The 16,936-nt window shown below is 49.9% G+C and overlaps 1 protein-coding gene across 1 annotated transcript in view; it reads left to right on the top strand.

Annotated features, from left to right (window-relative positions):
• LOC117131027 overlaps nt 1–16,004 on the top strand; it is a 16,672-nt gene extending 668 nt beyond the window's left edge. Inside the window, exon 2 of the mRNA XM_033283500.1 lies at nt 13,658–16,004. Coding sequence (XP_033139391.1) covers nt 14,074–15,156 — 1,083 coding nt within the window. The 5' untranslated portion in view covers nt 13,658–14,073 and the 3' untranslated portion in view covers nt 15,157–16,004. The remainder of the gene's footprint in view (nt 1–13,657) is intronic.
• Nucleotides 16,005–16,936: the final 932 nt, after the last annotated feature.

Here is a 16,936-nt window from a genome sequence, read left to right as displayed (position 1 = left end):
CCTGTGTGAACTGAACAGACAGCCCACGTGGGCCAAAATCACGCGAACAGTCCACGGGAAGCGTCAGCGTGCTGAGTCCAAGGACTAACGTGCTGATATGTGTACTGATGGACAGCCATGGACGTCCTGTGTGTGCTAACGGACACAAACGGACAGCCACGAAAGTCCTGTGTGTGCTGACGGACACACACGGACGTCCTATGTGTGCTGACGGACACCCACAGACGTCCTGTGTGTACTGAACAAACAGCCCACGTTGGCCAAAATCACCTGAACAGTCCACGGGAAGGGCCAGCGTGCTGAGTCCAAGAACCAGCGTGCTGATATGTGTACTGATGGACAGCCACAGACGTCATGTGTGTGCTGATGGACACACACGGACAGCCACAGACAGCCACAGACGTCCTGTTTGTGCTGGCGGACACCCACGGACGTCCTGTCTGTACTGAACAGACAGCCCACGTGGGCCAAAATCACCCAAACAGTCCACGGGAAGGGTCAGCGTGCTGAGTCCAAGGACCAACAAGCTGATATGTGTACTGATGGACAGCCACGGATGTCCTGTTTGTGCTGACGGACACACACGGATGTCCTGTGTGTGCTGATGGACACTCATGGACGTCCTGTGTGTGCTGACGGATACACACACAGACAGCCACGGACGTCTTGTGTGTGCTGATGGATAGCCACAGACAGCCACGGACAGCCACAGACATTATGTGTGTGCTGGCGGACACCCACGAATGTCCTGTGTGTACTGAACAGACAGCCCACGTGGGCCAAAATAACCCAAACAGTTGATGGGAGGGGCCAGCGTGCTGAGTCCAAGGATCAACGTGCTGATATGTGTACTGATGGACAGCCACGGACGTCCTGTGTGTGCTGACGGACACACACGGACACACACGGACAGCCACAGACGTCCTGTGTCTGCTGGGGTACACCCACGGACATCCTGTGTGTACTGAACAGACAGCCCACGTGTGCCAATATCACCCAAACAGTCCACGGGAAGGGTCCGCGTGCTGAGTCCAAGGACCATTGTGCTGATATGTGTACTGATGGACAGCCACAGACGTCCTGTGTGTGCTGACGGACACACACAGACAGACACGGACAGCCACGGACGTCCTGTGTGTGCTGACGGACACACACGGAAGTTCTGTGTGTGCTGACGGACACCCACGGACGTCCTGTGTGTACTGAACAGAGAGCACACGTGGGCCAAAATCACCCGATATGTGTACTGATGGACAGCCAGGGACGTCCTGTGTGTGCTGACGGACACAAATGGAGACACACGGACAGCCACGGACATCTAGTGTGTGCTGACGGACAGCCACGGACGTCCTGTTTGTGCTGACGAACACCCACGGAAGTCCTGTGTGTACTGAACAGACAGCCCACGTGGGCCAAAATCATCCAAACAGTCGACGTGACGGGCCAGCGTGGTGAGTCCAAGGACCAGCGTGCTGATATGTGTACTGATGGACACCCAAAGACGTCTTGTGTGTGCTGATGGACACACACGAACACATACAAACACACACGGACACACATAGACACACACGGACAGCCACGGGCGTCCTGTGTGTGTTGGCGGACACCCACGGATGTCCTGTGTGTACTGAACAGACGGCCCACGTGGGCCAAAATCACCCAAACAGTCCATGGGAAGGGCCAGCGTGCTGAGTCCAAGGACCAATGTGCTGATATATATACTGATGGAAGCCACAGACGTCCTGTTGTGCACACAGACACAGACGGACACACACGGACACACACACAGACAGCCACGGATGTCCTGTGTGTCTGGCGGACACCCACAGACGTCTTGTGTGTACCGAACAGACGGCCCACGTGGGCCAAAATCACCCGAACAGTCCACAGGAAAGGTCAGCGTGCTGAGTCCAAAGACCAACGTGCTGATATGTGTACTGATGGACAGCCACATACGTCATGTGTGTGCTGACGGACACACACGGACAGCCACAGAAGTCCTATGTGTGCTGACGGACAGCCACGAACGTCATGTGTGTGTTGACGGACACACACAGACGTCCTGTGTGTGCTGACGGACAGCCACATACATCCTTTGTGTGCTGGCGGGCACCCATGGACATCCTGTGTGTACTGAACAGACAGCCCACGTGGGCCAAAATCACCCGAACAGTCCATGGGAAGAGTCAGCGTGCTGAGTCTAAGGACCAACGTGCTGATATGTGTACTGATGGACAGTCACGGACGTCCTGTGTGTGCTGACGGACACACACGGACGGCCACGGACGTCCTGTGTGTGCTGATGGACACCCACTGACGTCCTGTGTGTACTGAATCACCCGAACTGTCCACGGGAAGGGCCAGCATGCTGAGTCCAAGGACCAGCGTGCTGATATGTGTACTGATGGACAGCAACGGACGTCCAGTGTGTGCTGACGGACATACACGGACAGCAACCGACGTCCTGTGTGTGCTGACGGACAGCCACTGACAGCCACAGACGTCATGTGTGTGCTGGCGGACACCCACAGACGTCTTTTTTGTACTCAACAAACAGCACACGTGGGCCAAAATCACCCAAACAGTCTGTGGGAAGGGCCAGCGTGCTGAGTCCAAGGACCAACGTGCTGATATGTGTACTGATGGACAGCCAGGGACGTCCTGTTGTGCTGACGGACACAGACGGACACAGACGGACACAGACGGACAAACACAGACACACACGAACAGCCACGGACGTCCTGTGTGTGCTGGCGGACACCCACGGACGTCCTGTGTGTACTGAACAGACAGCCCACGTGGGCCAAAAACACCCAAACAGTCCACAGGAAGGGTCAGTGTGCTGAGTCCAAGGACCAGTGTGCTGGGTCCAAGGACCAGCGTGCTGATATGTGTACTGATGGACAGCCACAGACGTCATGTGTGTGCTGACGGACACAGACAGACACACACGGACAGCCACGGACGTCCTCTGTGTGCTGGCGGACACCCCGGAAGTCCGGTGTGAACTGAACAGACAGCCCACATTGGCCAAAATCACCCGAATAATCCACGGAAAGGGTCAGCGTGCTGAGTCCAAGGACCAACGTGCTGATATGTTTACTGATGGACAGTCACGGACGTCCTGTGTGTGCACACGGACACACACGGACGGCCATGGATGTCCTGTGTGTGCTGACGGACACGCACGGACGTCCTGTGTTTACTGAATCACCCAAACGGTCCACGGGAAGGGTCAGTGTGCTGAGTCCAAAGACCAACGTGCTGATATGTGTACTGATGGACAGCCACATACGTCATGTGTGTGCTGACGGACACACACGGACAGCCACAGACGTCCTATGTGTGCTGACGGACAGCCCCGAACGTCATGTGTGTGTTAACGGACACCCACAGACGTCCTGTGTGTGCTGACGGACAGCCACATACATCCTTTGTGTGCTGGCGGACACCCATGGACATCCTGTGTGTACTGAACAGACAGCCCACGTGGGCCAAAATCACCCGAACAGTCCATGGGAAGAGTCAGCGTGCTGAGTCTAAGGACCAACGTGCTGATATGTGTACTGATGGACAGTCACGGACGTCCTGTGTGTGCTGACGGACACACACGGACGTCCTGTGTGTGCTGATGGACACCCACTGACGTCCTGTGTGTACTGAATCACCCGAACTGTCCACAGGAAGGGCCAGCATGCTGAGTCCAAGGACCAGCGTGCTGATATGTGTACTGATGGACAGCAACGGACGTCCAGTGTGTGCTGACGGACATACACGGACAGCAACCGACGTCCTGTGTGTGCTGACGGACAGCCCCTGACAGCCACAGACGTCATGTGTGTGCTGGCGGACACCCACAGACGTCGTTTTTGTACTCAACAAACAGCACACGTGGGCCAAAATCACCCAAACAGTCCGTGGGAAGGGCCAGCATGCTGAGTCCAAGGACCAACGTGCTGATATGTGTACTGATGGACAGCCACGGACGTCCTGTTGTGCTGACGGACACGGACGGACACAGACGGACACAGACGGACAAACACAGACACACACGAACAGCCACGGACGTCCTGTGTGTGCTGGCGGACACCCACGGACGTCCTGTGTGTACTGAACAGACAGCCCACGTGGGCCAAAAACACCCAAACAGTCCACAGGAAGGGTCAGTGTGCTGAGTCCAAGGACCAGTGTGCTGGGTCCAAGGACCAGCGTGCTGATATGTGTACTGATGGACAGCCACAGACGTCCTGTGTGTGCTGACGGACACAGACAGACACACACGGACAGCCACGGACGTCCTCTGTGTGCTGGCGGACACGTTATTTTATAATATAACGAACAGAAACCTATTAAAGAACGTATTGTCAAACTCTTTCAGATATGAATCTATCCGATAGGATAGGACAAAGGTCTTCTAAACCTTTGAACTGAACAGACAGCCCACATTGGCCAAAATCACCAGAATAATCCACGGAAAGGGTCAGCGTGCTGAGTCCAAGGACCAACGTGCTGATATGTTTACTGATGGACAGTCACGGACGTCCTGTGTGTGCACACGGACACACACGGACGGCCATGGATGTCCTGTGTGTGCTGACGGACACGCACGGACGTCCTGTGTGTACCGAATCACCCAAACGGTCCACGGGAAGGGTCAGTGTGCTGAGTCCAAGGACCAGTGTGCTGAGTCCAAGGACCAGCGTTCTGATATGTGTACTGATGGACAGCCACGGACGTCCTGTGTGTGCTGACGGACACAGACCGACACACACGGACAGCCACGGACGTCATGTGTGTGCTGGCGGACACCCCAGAAGTCCGGTGTGAAGTGAGCAGACAGCCCACATGGGCCAAAATCACCCGAATAGTCCACGGAAAGGGTTAGCGTGCTGAGTCCAAGGACCAACGTGCTGATATGTGTACTGATGGACAGTCACGGACGTCCTGTGTGTGCTGACAGACACACACAGACACACACAGACGGCCATGGACGTCCTGTGTGTGTTGATGGACACCCACGGACGTCCTGTGTGTACTGAATCACCCGAACTGTCCACGGGAAGGGCCAGCGTGCTGAGTCCAAGGACCAACGTTCTGATATGTGTACTGATGGACAGCCACATACGTCCTGTTGTACTGACGGACACAGACGGACAAACACAGACACACACGAACAGCCACGGACGTCCTGTGTGTGCTGGCGGACACCCACGGACGTCCTGTGTGTACTGAACAAAGAGCCCACGTGGGCCAAAAACACCCAAACATTCCACGGGAAGGGTCAGTGTGCTGAGTCCAAGGACCAGTGCGCTGAGTCCAAGGACCAGTGTGCTGAGTCCAAGGACCAGCGTGCTGATATGTGTACTGATGGACAGCCACGGACGTCCTGTGTGTGCTGAAGGACACATACAGACACACACGGACAGCCACGAACGTCCTTTGTGTGCTGGCGGACACCCCGGAAGTCCGGTGTGAACTGAACAGACAGCCCACGTGGGCCAAAATCTCCCGAACAGTCCACGGAAAGGGTCAGCGTGCTGAGTCCAAGGACCAACGTGCTGATATGTATACTGATGGACAGCCACGGACGTCCTGTTGTGCAGACAGACACAGACGGACACACACGGACACACACAGACAGCCACGGACGTCCTGTGTGTCTGGCGGACACCCACGGACGTCTTGTGTGTACCGAACAGACTGCCCACGTGGGCCAAAATCACCCGAACAGTCCACGGGAAAGGTCAGCGTGCTGATATGTGTACTGATGGACAGCCACAGACGTCCTGTGTGTGCTGACGGACACACACGGACAGCCATAGACGTCCTATGTGTGCTGACGGACAGCCACGAACGTCCTGTGTGTGTTGACGGACACACACCGACACACACGAACGTCCTGTGTGTGCTTACGGACAGCCACATACATCCTTTGTGTGCTGGCGGACACACATGGACGTCCTGTGTGTACTGAACAGACAGCCCACGTGGGCCAAAATCACCGGAACAGTCTACGGGAAGAGTCAGCGTGCTGAGTCTAAGGACCAACGTGCTGATATGTGTACTGATGGATTGCCACGGACGTCCTGTGTGTGCTGACAGACACACACAGACAGCCACGGACGTCATGTGTGTGCTGACGGACACACACAGACAGCCACATACGTCCTGTGTGTGCTGGCGGACACCCACGGACGTCCTGAACAGACAGCCCACATGGGCCAAAATCACCCAAACAGTCCATGTAAGACCCGATCCCGGCCGCCTAGGCCGCGGTCGATGCCTCATGTCGCTCGGTCCACTTCCTGGCCGAACCTCTTAATTTTTGCCCTTTATTTATAATATCGCCTAAAGGCGAGGGCCAACTTAGATCTTAGCTAAAGACTTCCCTAGTCATTAATAGCCTAGATCCTTTCAACAGATACACAGCAGATTATTCTCTAGTTAACCATTGGTCTAAAACCAATCTAACACTTGTCTAGTCGAATCACCTTACCCTTGGTCAGTTTACTCAACTACCAATTAGCTTAAAGGTCAATCCTAAACCCAAACCAAGCCATACAATTCTGAGGTTCCATTCCCCTATACCATTCTATCTAGATCTACATAAGTAAATGCTAGATCATACCTTTGCCACATCTACAGAGCTTATTAGCTCATCGGTCCTCCATTGACTCGAATTGCTCTTGCTTGACAGCTGGACCACGATCACTCAATGATCTTACTTAAGGTCCTTATCTTGATTCCTGCATCAAACAACTCCCCTAGGTACTTAGTCATTCAACCAACCATCCCCACAGACATAAGTAACCTTTGAGAAGTCTTTGAAAGGATAAGGGTTTACATCTGGCCTTTCTCGGCTCATGCACAATCCGAAATCCTTTTGCCTTATAGGCAATAGTACCAAGTCCATCTTCTGGAATGACAAAGCTCATGAGATCCTAAGTCAATCAACCAACCATACTCACATGACTTGGAACTGATGAGTCATCATCTGGCCTGACCGGCCTTGGGACTTAACCCAAACAACATATATGATTTGTTCATACCAACCGATCCATTCATTAATCAGGTTAGGACCGACACCTTGAACAATCAATTCAGAGGTCAGGTCGTCCATACTCAACCATGATCAGTTCTTACACGGCCTTCCTTGAACAATCACACTTAGGCTCACTATCTATGGTCTACGACACCTAGTACTAGCCATACACTTCGTCATGACTCTTAGCCAATCTCGAAGCTATTAACACCAAGGTTGATATCTAGAAGCATCACATCAACACTATTACTCCAGCAACGTGACTATCCATACTAGTGCTCGGCCATCGAACCATCGTCATGAAACATGATCCGACCACTAGACTTGATAAGCCTTCGTCTACTTAGCAGATATTGACATAACCGGCCTTCCATTGCCATCATGTGGGTCTACGTCCTACACAAGGCATATGGCGCCTATCCTACTTACCAACCCAAAGTTGATTGTAAGATATCCTACTTAGCCTTTGCGGCTAGAACCATCCAACCATAGCTTGATCGTCCATAGTCCCGTCTAACCGTCTGGTTAAGATCTAGGTGTGATCGGCCAGTTATAAGTCCGGCCCAAAGGCTCACGGACCTTCTTACCTGATCCAACCCAAAGCCTGGATCTATAACAGGACTAGGTTGCGTATTAACAGGTTTATACGGACGCATCCATAACAGGACTAGGTTGCGTATTAACCCAGCATGGGAAGGTCATCGCCTATGCGTCAAGGCAGTTGAGAAAACATGAGGGAAACTACCCCACCCATGACCTCGAAATGGCTGCGGTAGTGTTCGCCATAAAGATTTGGCGATCATACTTGTATGGTGCCAAGGTTCAGATACTTACGGACCATAAGAGTCTTTAAGTATATATTCACCCAGCCTAAGTTAAACTTAAGGCAGAGAAGGTGGATGGATTTGTAGCTGATTACGATCTGGATATCACCTACCATCCGGGAAAGGCTAATCTGGTCGCAGATGCCATGAGCCGGAGAAGGGCCGACGTATCAGCCGAACGAGAAGCGGACGACCTGGACGGTACGGTTTGTGCCCTACGGTTGAACGCAACGACCAAAGAGTCTGAACCACTCGGATTAGAGGCGGTCAATCAGGCCGACCTGCTTACCCGAATTCGGTTGGCTCAAGGTCAGAACGAGAACCTGAACAAGGTTGCTCAGAATGATAGGACGGAGTACCAGACTGCAAAGGATGGTACCATCCTAGTAAATGGTCGGATCAGTGTTCCTAATGATAGAGGTCTAAAGGAAGAGATTATGAGGGAAGCTCATAAATCCAGATTCTTGGTTCATCCTGGTGCTACCAAGATGTACCAGAACCTTAAGAAATTTTATCATTGGATCCGTATGAAGGCAGATGTCGCGGAGTGGGTGGCCAAGTGTTCCACTTGCCAACTCATCAAAGCAGAACATCAAGTGCCTAGTGGGTTATTGCAAAGCTTGCCTATTTCGGGTTCCCTACCACGATGCGGTTGGGTTGTGGTCGATCGCCTAACCAAATCAGCACACTTTCTGGCTATCAAGAAGTCGGATGGGGTCGATCAGATTGTACGTATGTACATTGATGAGATCGTTCGACTACATGGTGTGCCGGCAAGTATAGTGTCAGATAGGCATTCAAGGTTTACATCTTACTTCTGGAAAGCTTTCCAAAAAGCTTTAGGAACAAGAGTGAACATGAGTACCGCCTATCACCCACAGACTGATGGACAGTCGGAACGCACGATCCAGACGTTGGAAGATATGTTGCGAGCATGTGTTATAGACTTGGGTGATTCCTGGGAAAAACATCTACCTCCGGTGGAATTTGCTTACAACAATAGTTTCCATAGTAGTATTGGCATGTCGCCATACGAAGCTCTGTATGGGCGTCAATGCATGACACCCTTGTGCTGGACCCAAGTTGGGGAACACAGCATGATTGGTCTGGAGATTGTCGAAGAGACAACCAAAAAGATCAAGTTCTTGAGGGACAAGATGAGACAGGCACAAGACCGCCAAAAGAACTATGCAGATTGAAGAAGGATAGATCTCGAGTTTCAAGTAGGTGACTTGGTGTATCTCAAAATGATTAAGGACGAGTCCGAATTTCCGGGAGATGGAAGTTAGATCCGAGATATTTGGGGCCGTTCAAGGTCATTGAAAGAGTTGGTATGGTGGCCTACAAGTTGGACTTGCCGGCCAAGATGGACGCATTTCATAATGTGTTCCACGTCTCCCAAGTCCGGAAATGTCTGACGGACCAAGGCATCGCTCTTCCTGCCATTCCAGACGATCTTGGAAAGAACCTAACCTTGGAAACGAGGCCAGTTCGTATCATAGATAGGATGGAAAAAGCAACAAGGAAGAAGACGGTCCAGATGGTCAAGGTCATCTGGGACTGTAATGGTCAGGATATATTCACTTCGGAAACCGATTCTAGGATGAAAGCAGAGTACCCAGAGTGGTTGGATCAGTTTGTTTCCGAGGAAGCATTTGATTTGGATTCGAGGACGAATCCATCCCAAGGGGGGGGGGAGACTTGTCACGCCCCCAATCCTGAATAGGGTTGTTGGGACGGCCATGGTTCGAGGAAACGTACCAGCCAGTCTTAGGAAATCAAGGCAAGCGTTCCATGGTCGAGAAAGAAGGTTAAGGACATAAGGAAACTTAGACTTAACCTTATATAAGCTAAGAGACAGCTAGGACGAGTAAGACGGTAACTGGATAAAGTAGACGAGTAGCTCGGCCAGCTCAACGAAGCTAGGTCTAGTTCACTCCAGCTCATTCCCTACTAAGTCAGCTCCACTAGCTAGGCTACTAGCTCACTCAGCTGAGGCAGCTGAGAGTCAGCTCATCTCAGCTAGATGGACTGTTCGGGCTTTAGGCCGATGGTCCGGGTCCGGGTCAGTGGCGGGCTGTGAGGTCCGGCCATGAGGCTATGGGCTGTTGGGTCTTTGGACAAGGCCGTGGGCTAAGTCCAGGAGGCTTGGGGCGTGGGTTGGGCTCATTACCGACCCCAAACCCAATCAGAAAGGGCGAAAGGACGCAAGTGGCCGCAAGGGTACAACCCTTGGCCGATGGTGCCCATTCGCTAGCAAGTCGTGCCTGTTCGGGGGGTGATAGACCATATATTTTACCCATTTTTAATCATGGTCTATAAGTGTTTTAAAGTGTTTTAAGATACAATTATTATGTTTTGGAGTCTATTTAGAGTATTTACAGTTTCAGAGACGTTTAGGAGAAATATGGTGATTTTGGAGTCTTTTGGAGCCTTTGGAGGTGCAGAGTTGCACAGACGCGTCAGATGTTTAGCTATGGATGGAGACCTTCCTACCGTTAGATTGAGCCCATATTTTGACGCAAGATATAGCTTTGAGTTAGATTTCCAATGCCACCGGTGTCAGGTCAATTAGCATCCTGTAGCAGAAGTTATGCCCGTTTTACTGAAGAGTGGTCAGTCTGCCTCGCGAGAGGAAGCTGCCGAGAAGAGGAAGCCGCGTCGATCGATGCAGCACTCTGCACGTCGATCGATGGATATCCCGGATCGTGGGACTTGTATATTTTATGACTGCGTGAAGCCCTAGAAGCCAAAAATTACCAGAATGCCCTTGGACGACCAGAAACCCTATTTATGTCATTTCTAAGCCATTGTTGACGGCTACCACGCTTTCTACGCTTTCATTTCCATTGTTTCTCTGAGGTGAGAGAAGGGAGGAACTCCTATCAGAGTCCTCCTGGAACTCCATTGGTTTTCTTATCTATTTCATTTCAGTTTTACATCTATTTCATCTATGATTTATGTGACAAACTTCATGTATGAATAGATGCACCTGTTAGGTTTAGGGTTCAGATAGGTTTGTGGGATTAGCCCCAAACTATAGATCTGCCTTGTTGTGATATTCATGATAGATTTGTATTCATTGCTTGTTTTAGAGTAATTAACTAGAACTTGATCATAGGATTGCATACTCAAGCACCCTTGTTATCCCATCCTGACATCTATCTATCATATTAGGACTGCTAGAGAGGGCTAACCGCCAATTTAGTATCTTAATAGGGCATTTCATACTCGCACATAGGCTTGGCTAGAACCTGTCGATCCAAGTCCTCAACTGACTATCGGTCGACGTAGGCAAAGGTGTATCGGTCGACGTCTTAATAGACCATTGATCGACACTCTCTCGTTGTCGGCATACTAACCGTTGGGACACGAGATCTAGCTTGTTAACCAGTGAAACATGCGACAGCTGATCACTGAGTTAAGCGGTTGAGCTCTAACATATCATGCATGCAACAATTAGGCATCAATAGAATTATAATCTCCAACACCTGAATAGAAACCCTTGATCTAGCAACCATCCTTCCATCGATCTACTCCTTGCCAAGCTGAACAATTACCTTGTTCATCTTGTTTATTGCTTTATTTATTACTTGCTTTATTTACTGCATTTAAACTTATTAGCCTAGCTTAATCATATAACTATTAGATCTAATCGGTTCCCTAGCTCCTTGTGGATTTGATCCCTAAGTACTATAACTCGACCTCTTTTGATGAGAGTAACACTCTTTAGGGTAATTTGAGTGATATCAAATTTGGCGCCGTTGCCGGGGAGCTTTGATCGCCATAAAACAACGAAGAGAGGATTTAGTCTAGATCTTGTTTAGTTAGATTTAGTCTAGGTTTTGTTACTGTTCGAAAAACTCATAAATTTTTTTCTTCTATTTCAGGTACATAACTCTAAGTACCAGAAAACAACGAAGAGAGGATTTCTAGATCCTTCAAGGAAGGAGCCTGCTGGTTTATGCACGATCCGTAAGCCTAAGAGGGAAGTATCGATCGACACCCTCCAAGCAGCATCGATCGATAGCGTGAGCCAAGCATCGAACGACACTATTCATCATGTGTCAGAAAACACTATTCATCGCGGTACTATTTATCCGGGTACTGTTCATCATGTTACTGTTCATCGGGGGTACTGTTCACCGCAATACTATTCACCGAGGTACTGTTCATACAGGTACTGTTCATCATAATACTATTCATCCTAGTATAGTTCATCGCGATACTATTCATCGCGACACTATTTATCTCCCGTCGATTGACACTGTTCATTCCATGTCGGTCGGCACTATTCATGTCCCGTGGATCGACACTGTTCATCCCGTGTCGGTCGATATTATTCATGTCCCGTCGATCAACACTGTTCATCCTGTGTCGGTCGACACTATTCTTCTTCCGTCGATCGACACTGTTCATCCCGTGTCGGTCGACACTATTCATCTTCCGTCGATCGATACTGTTCATCCCGTGTCAGTCGACACTATTCATCTTCCGTCGATCGACACTGTTCATATTCCGTCACTCGACACTGTTCACCCGAACACTGTTCATCCCAACACTGTTCATCCGAACTGTTCATCGCGACACTATTCACCCGAACACTGTTCATCGCGACACTGTTCCTCCAATGACGAACACCACTTACGGAGAGACAGAAAAGGTCGAAGCGCTCATACCTAAGATCGACAAGAAAGGTATTTGGCGAGACGAAGAAGGTCGTCCTTGCAGCCTCACAGGACAATTGATTAATGCAGAAGGTAGTGTAATCCCTGATGTAATTGCTGTGGCTGAGACGAATACCTTTAATCTGACAAGTCAATAGTATGATTGGGGAAGTGAGGATCCATTTTACGGTCTTCCTCATGAGGATCCCAAAGATCTTATCAAGAGACTTGAGGAGTTAACCTCAGCAAACACGCACGATGAAATATCTGCAGACCACATTATCTGCAAGATCTTCCCCTATTGTTTATCTGGAGATGCTTTTAGCTGGTTCAGTAAGCTGCAACCAAGATCTCTAACCTGCTGGGAAGACATCAAAGAAGCTTTCATAGGCAAATTTTTCAGCGAGGCTGTAGCAACTCGAAGTAAAAGGCTTGACAAGATGATTAAAGATCGGGAGAAAGGAATAATGATTAGTATGAGTCAGATTCTTGACTTCATCTACAGCGAGGAGAATGGAGATATTGGAACACCAACAACTCATGTCAAGCAGCCAGACATTCAGGTTCACCATGCAGATGAGAGTAAGCAGAAGGACGAACTGAACAGAGAAAAGCTGGTCAACCATGATACAGTTAAGGATGATGAATATCATGTATCAGGAGAGCAGAGCAAAGTAGAAAAAGCTGATACAAAAGATCCGACTTCAGCATCGATCAACAGTAGTAACTCAGAATCGATCGATAGCCGCACTTCAGAAACGATCGATACAAATATTTTTCATCGATCGTTACCTTCTACAATCCCTGATGCTTCCACTGTGTATGTTAGGATTGGACGACCGAAGGCAATTAGTGACTATAACAGTCCTGAGGACGCCTATGCTAAAAGGTCTGCATCGCGTCGTTCAGCACTTCAGAATACTGTCCTTGAGCTGCACCCTGCATATATCTCTCTTGTGGGTCAGCATTCTTTCCACGGTTTTCCTCATGAAGATCCCACTAGCCACCTGGAGACATTTGTAGATCTAGCCTCGACCATTAAATGCAATGGAGTATCTGAAGACTACTATTTATGTAAATTATTCTCATACTCTCTTGCTAGGGATGCAGCTCATTGGTTGAAGAAGCTACCACCAGGATCTCTCAATGCTTGGAATGACATTGCAAACGCTTTCGTCAACAAGTTTCTCTATGATGCTGCAGCAAGTCTAGAGATTGAGATGAGATTTATGATAGAATATATGGTGGAAGATGATGAACAACATGTGTCTGGAGAGCTGAGCAGAATAGAAGAAGTCGATATTAGTGACATGAGCTCAGAATCGATCGACATCCCAACCGTAACATCGATCGATACTAGCTTTTCAACATCGATCGACCCAGCCTTCAAACGTCGATCGACACAAACTCCTGTTGTCGATCGATACCACTTGAAATCCCTGAAAAATCGAGTTGTCCTCAGGACATTGCAGACTCGACACTGAAGAGCATCGATGTATCAAGTCGCTATCCTGACCAAAAAGTAGAAAAAGAAATCACCATGGAAGATTTCTTGGAACTAGAAGAATTCTTGGAGTTAGAGGATGGGCTACAGCTTGGAGATTTGGATTCGAGTGAAGAAGTAACTATGGAAGACTTCTTGGAGCTGGAGGAATGGCTTGAGGATTTAGACCAGAACCCGAAGCAAAAGTTTGATGATCAGTACACTTCGGGAAAAGGTCTGGAAAATTCCTTAAAGGCTGACGACATCGACCGACATAAATCTGATGAGATCGATCGACACCCACCCTACGATATCGATCTACAATCTCCGTCTAACATCGATCAACATATACCCGACTGTATCACTCGATACCCACCCGATTGCATCGATCGACACCCATGTTTGGATGAACTATCAGGATACATGATTGAACCAGAACTGGTTGGAAGAAAAGAACACACGTCTGGAGCCTCACACCTTGCTGTCTCCGAACATCTAAGACCACCTATATGCGCAGAAGAAGCTGTTGGGATTTGCAAAAGAGTGAAGAGGATACATGATCCTGTGAAGATTATGGTTCCATGTGCAGTGTTTGAAGTTGAATCTCCTATCCCACCAGGTAAAGGTGTGTCTCTAAGTTCTTACTTTGAGGTATTGAATGATCAACATCATGTAGAAGTTTCTCATAGAGGGCTGCGATTTAGAGACGAAGTAGATGCAGGCCCAGCAGAAGCACCATCGGACGACATCAGCAAATCGGAATTGATCGACACTAACACTTCACCATCGATCGATACCGATCAGATATCATCGATCGACACCAGACGCGAATCAGAGCATAATGAGTATGAATTGTGTGGAAATATTTTTTATGGAGATACCACCACGCATTCAGACAAGTCTGGGGGAAGGAAGTGGAGGAACTGGAAGAAGAAAAAGAGAATCAATAAAGGTTCTCAGATATCATTGATTCCTCACTTCTCAGATGTTGCCAGGAAGTCCAGCGTGAGATTACACAAGTCTATGGGAAAGAAGGGGAGAAATTGGAAGAAGCGGAAACGAACCAAAGGAGGTTCCCAATTACCATTGACTCCTTACTTCTTAGATAATGTCCGAAAACCTCAGACAATATACTTATAAAAAGATATGAACCTGCCTACCGAATCCTAAGTCATACAACCAACCACCCCTTGACTTAGAACTAGATAGACAGTCCAGAATAGATAAACAGAACACACTAACAGTCCGGATCGTCCCGAAGACCAATCTGTCCATCCGGATAGAATCTAGGTGCGACCGGCCTAGATGAAGTCTGGCTCAATGGCCCAACAGACTTCCTTACCTGATCCAGCCTTGGGCCTGGATCCAACGGCCGAGTAAGCCTCACGCCCAATCCCGTTAGGACAATGGCCGATCGGACCTCGGCCAAGGTTACACCCTTTCGGCCGCATGCGTCCCTTCGCCAATACCGCATGGGTTTGGGTCGGGCAGTGGACTAAAGCCATACCCAACTCTTCTAGACTTAGCCCACGGCCTTGTCCCAAGCCCCAATGGTCCATGACCTCATGGCCTGACCCCCCATGGCCTGCCACCGGCCCGGACCCGGACCATCGGACCGAAACCCGAACAGTCCATCCAGCTGAGATGAGCTGACCCCCAGCTGCCTCAGATGAGTGAGCTAGTAGTCCAGCTAGTGGAGCTGACCATGTAGTGTCCGAGCTGGAGTGAGCTTATCCTAACTCCGTTGAGCTAGTTGAGCTACCCGTTCCGTCCGTCCAGCTACCGTCCTGCTCGATCTAGCTGATTCTCGACTTGTGTAAGGTTAAGTCTAAGTTTCCTTACGTCCATAACCTTCTTATCCGGCCATGGAACGCTTGCCATGATGTCTTAAGACTGGCAAGTACGTTTCCTCGAACCATGCCCGTCCCAATGATCCTATTCAGGATCCGGGATGTTACACGTCCTGTGTGTGCTGACGGACACCCATAGACGTCGTGTGTGTACTGAACAGACAGCCCACGTGGGCTAAAATCACCCAAACAGTCCACGGGAAGGGCAAGCATGCTGAGTCCAAGGACCAGCGTGCTAATATGTGTACTGATGGACAGCCACAGACGTCTTGTGTGTGCTGACGGACACACACGAACAGCCACGGACGTCCTATGTGTGCTGGCGGACACCCACAGACGTCATGTGTGTACTGAATAGACAGCCCACGTGGATCAAAATCACCCAAACAGTACACGGGAAGGGTCAGCGTGCTGAGTCCAAGGACCAACGTGCTGATATGTGTACTGATGGACAGCCACGGACGTCCTGTGTGTGCTGACGGACACATATGGACACACACGGACAGCCACAGATGTCCTGTGTGTGCTGACGGACACACACAGACAGCCACGGACACACACAGACAGCCACAGACATCCTGTGTCTGCTGATGGACAGCCACAGACGTCCTGTGTGTGCTGGCGGACACCAACGGACGTCCTGTATGCACTGAACAGACAGCCCACTTGGGCCAAAATCACCCAAACAGTCCACGGGAAGGGTCAGCGTGCTGAGTCCAAGGACCAACGTGCTGATATGTGTACTGATGGCCAGCCACGGACGTCCTGTGTGTGCTTATGGACACACACAGACACACACGGACAGCCACGGACGTTCTGTGTGTGCTGATAGACACACACAGACAGCCCACTTGGGCCAAAATCACCCAAACAGTCCACGGGAAGGGTCAGCGTGCTGAGTCCAAGGACCAACGTGCTGATATGTGTACTGATGGCCAGCCACGGACGTCCTGTGTGTGCTTATGGACACACACAGACACACACGGACAGCCACGGACGTTCTGTGTGTGCTGATAGACACACACAGACGTCCTGTGTGTGCAGACCGACACCCACAGACATCCTATGTG

The sequence above is a fragment of the Brassica rapa genome, unplaced genomic scaffold (genome assembly GCF_000309985.2).
Source record: "Brassica rapa cultivar Chiifu-401-42 unplaced genomic scaffold, CAAS_Brap_v3.01 Scaffold0791, whole genome shotgun sequence".
In the NCBI taxonomy this organism is placed as follows: Eukaryota; Viridiplantae; Streptophyta; class Magnoliopsida; order Brassicales; family Brassicaceae; genus Brassica; species Brassica rapa.
This window is presented reverse-complemented; position numbering and strand designations above follow the sequence as displayed.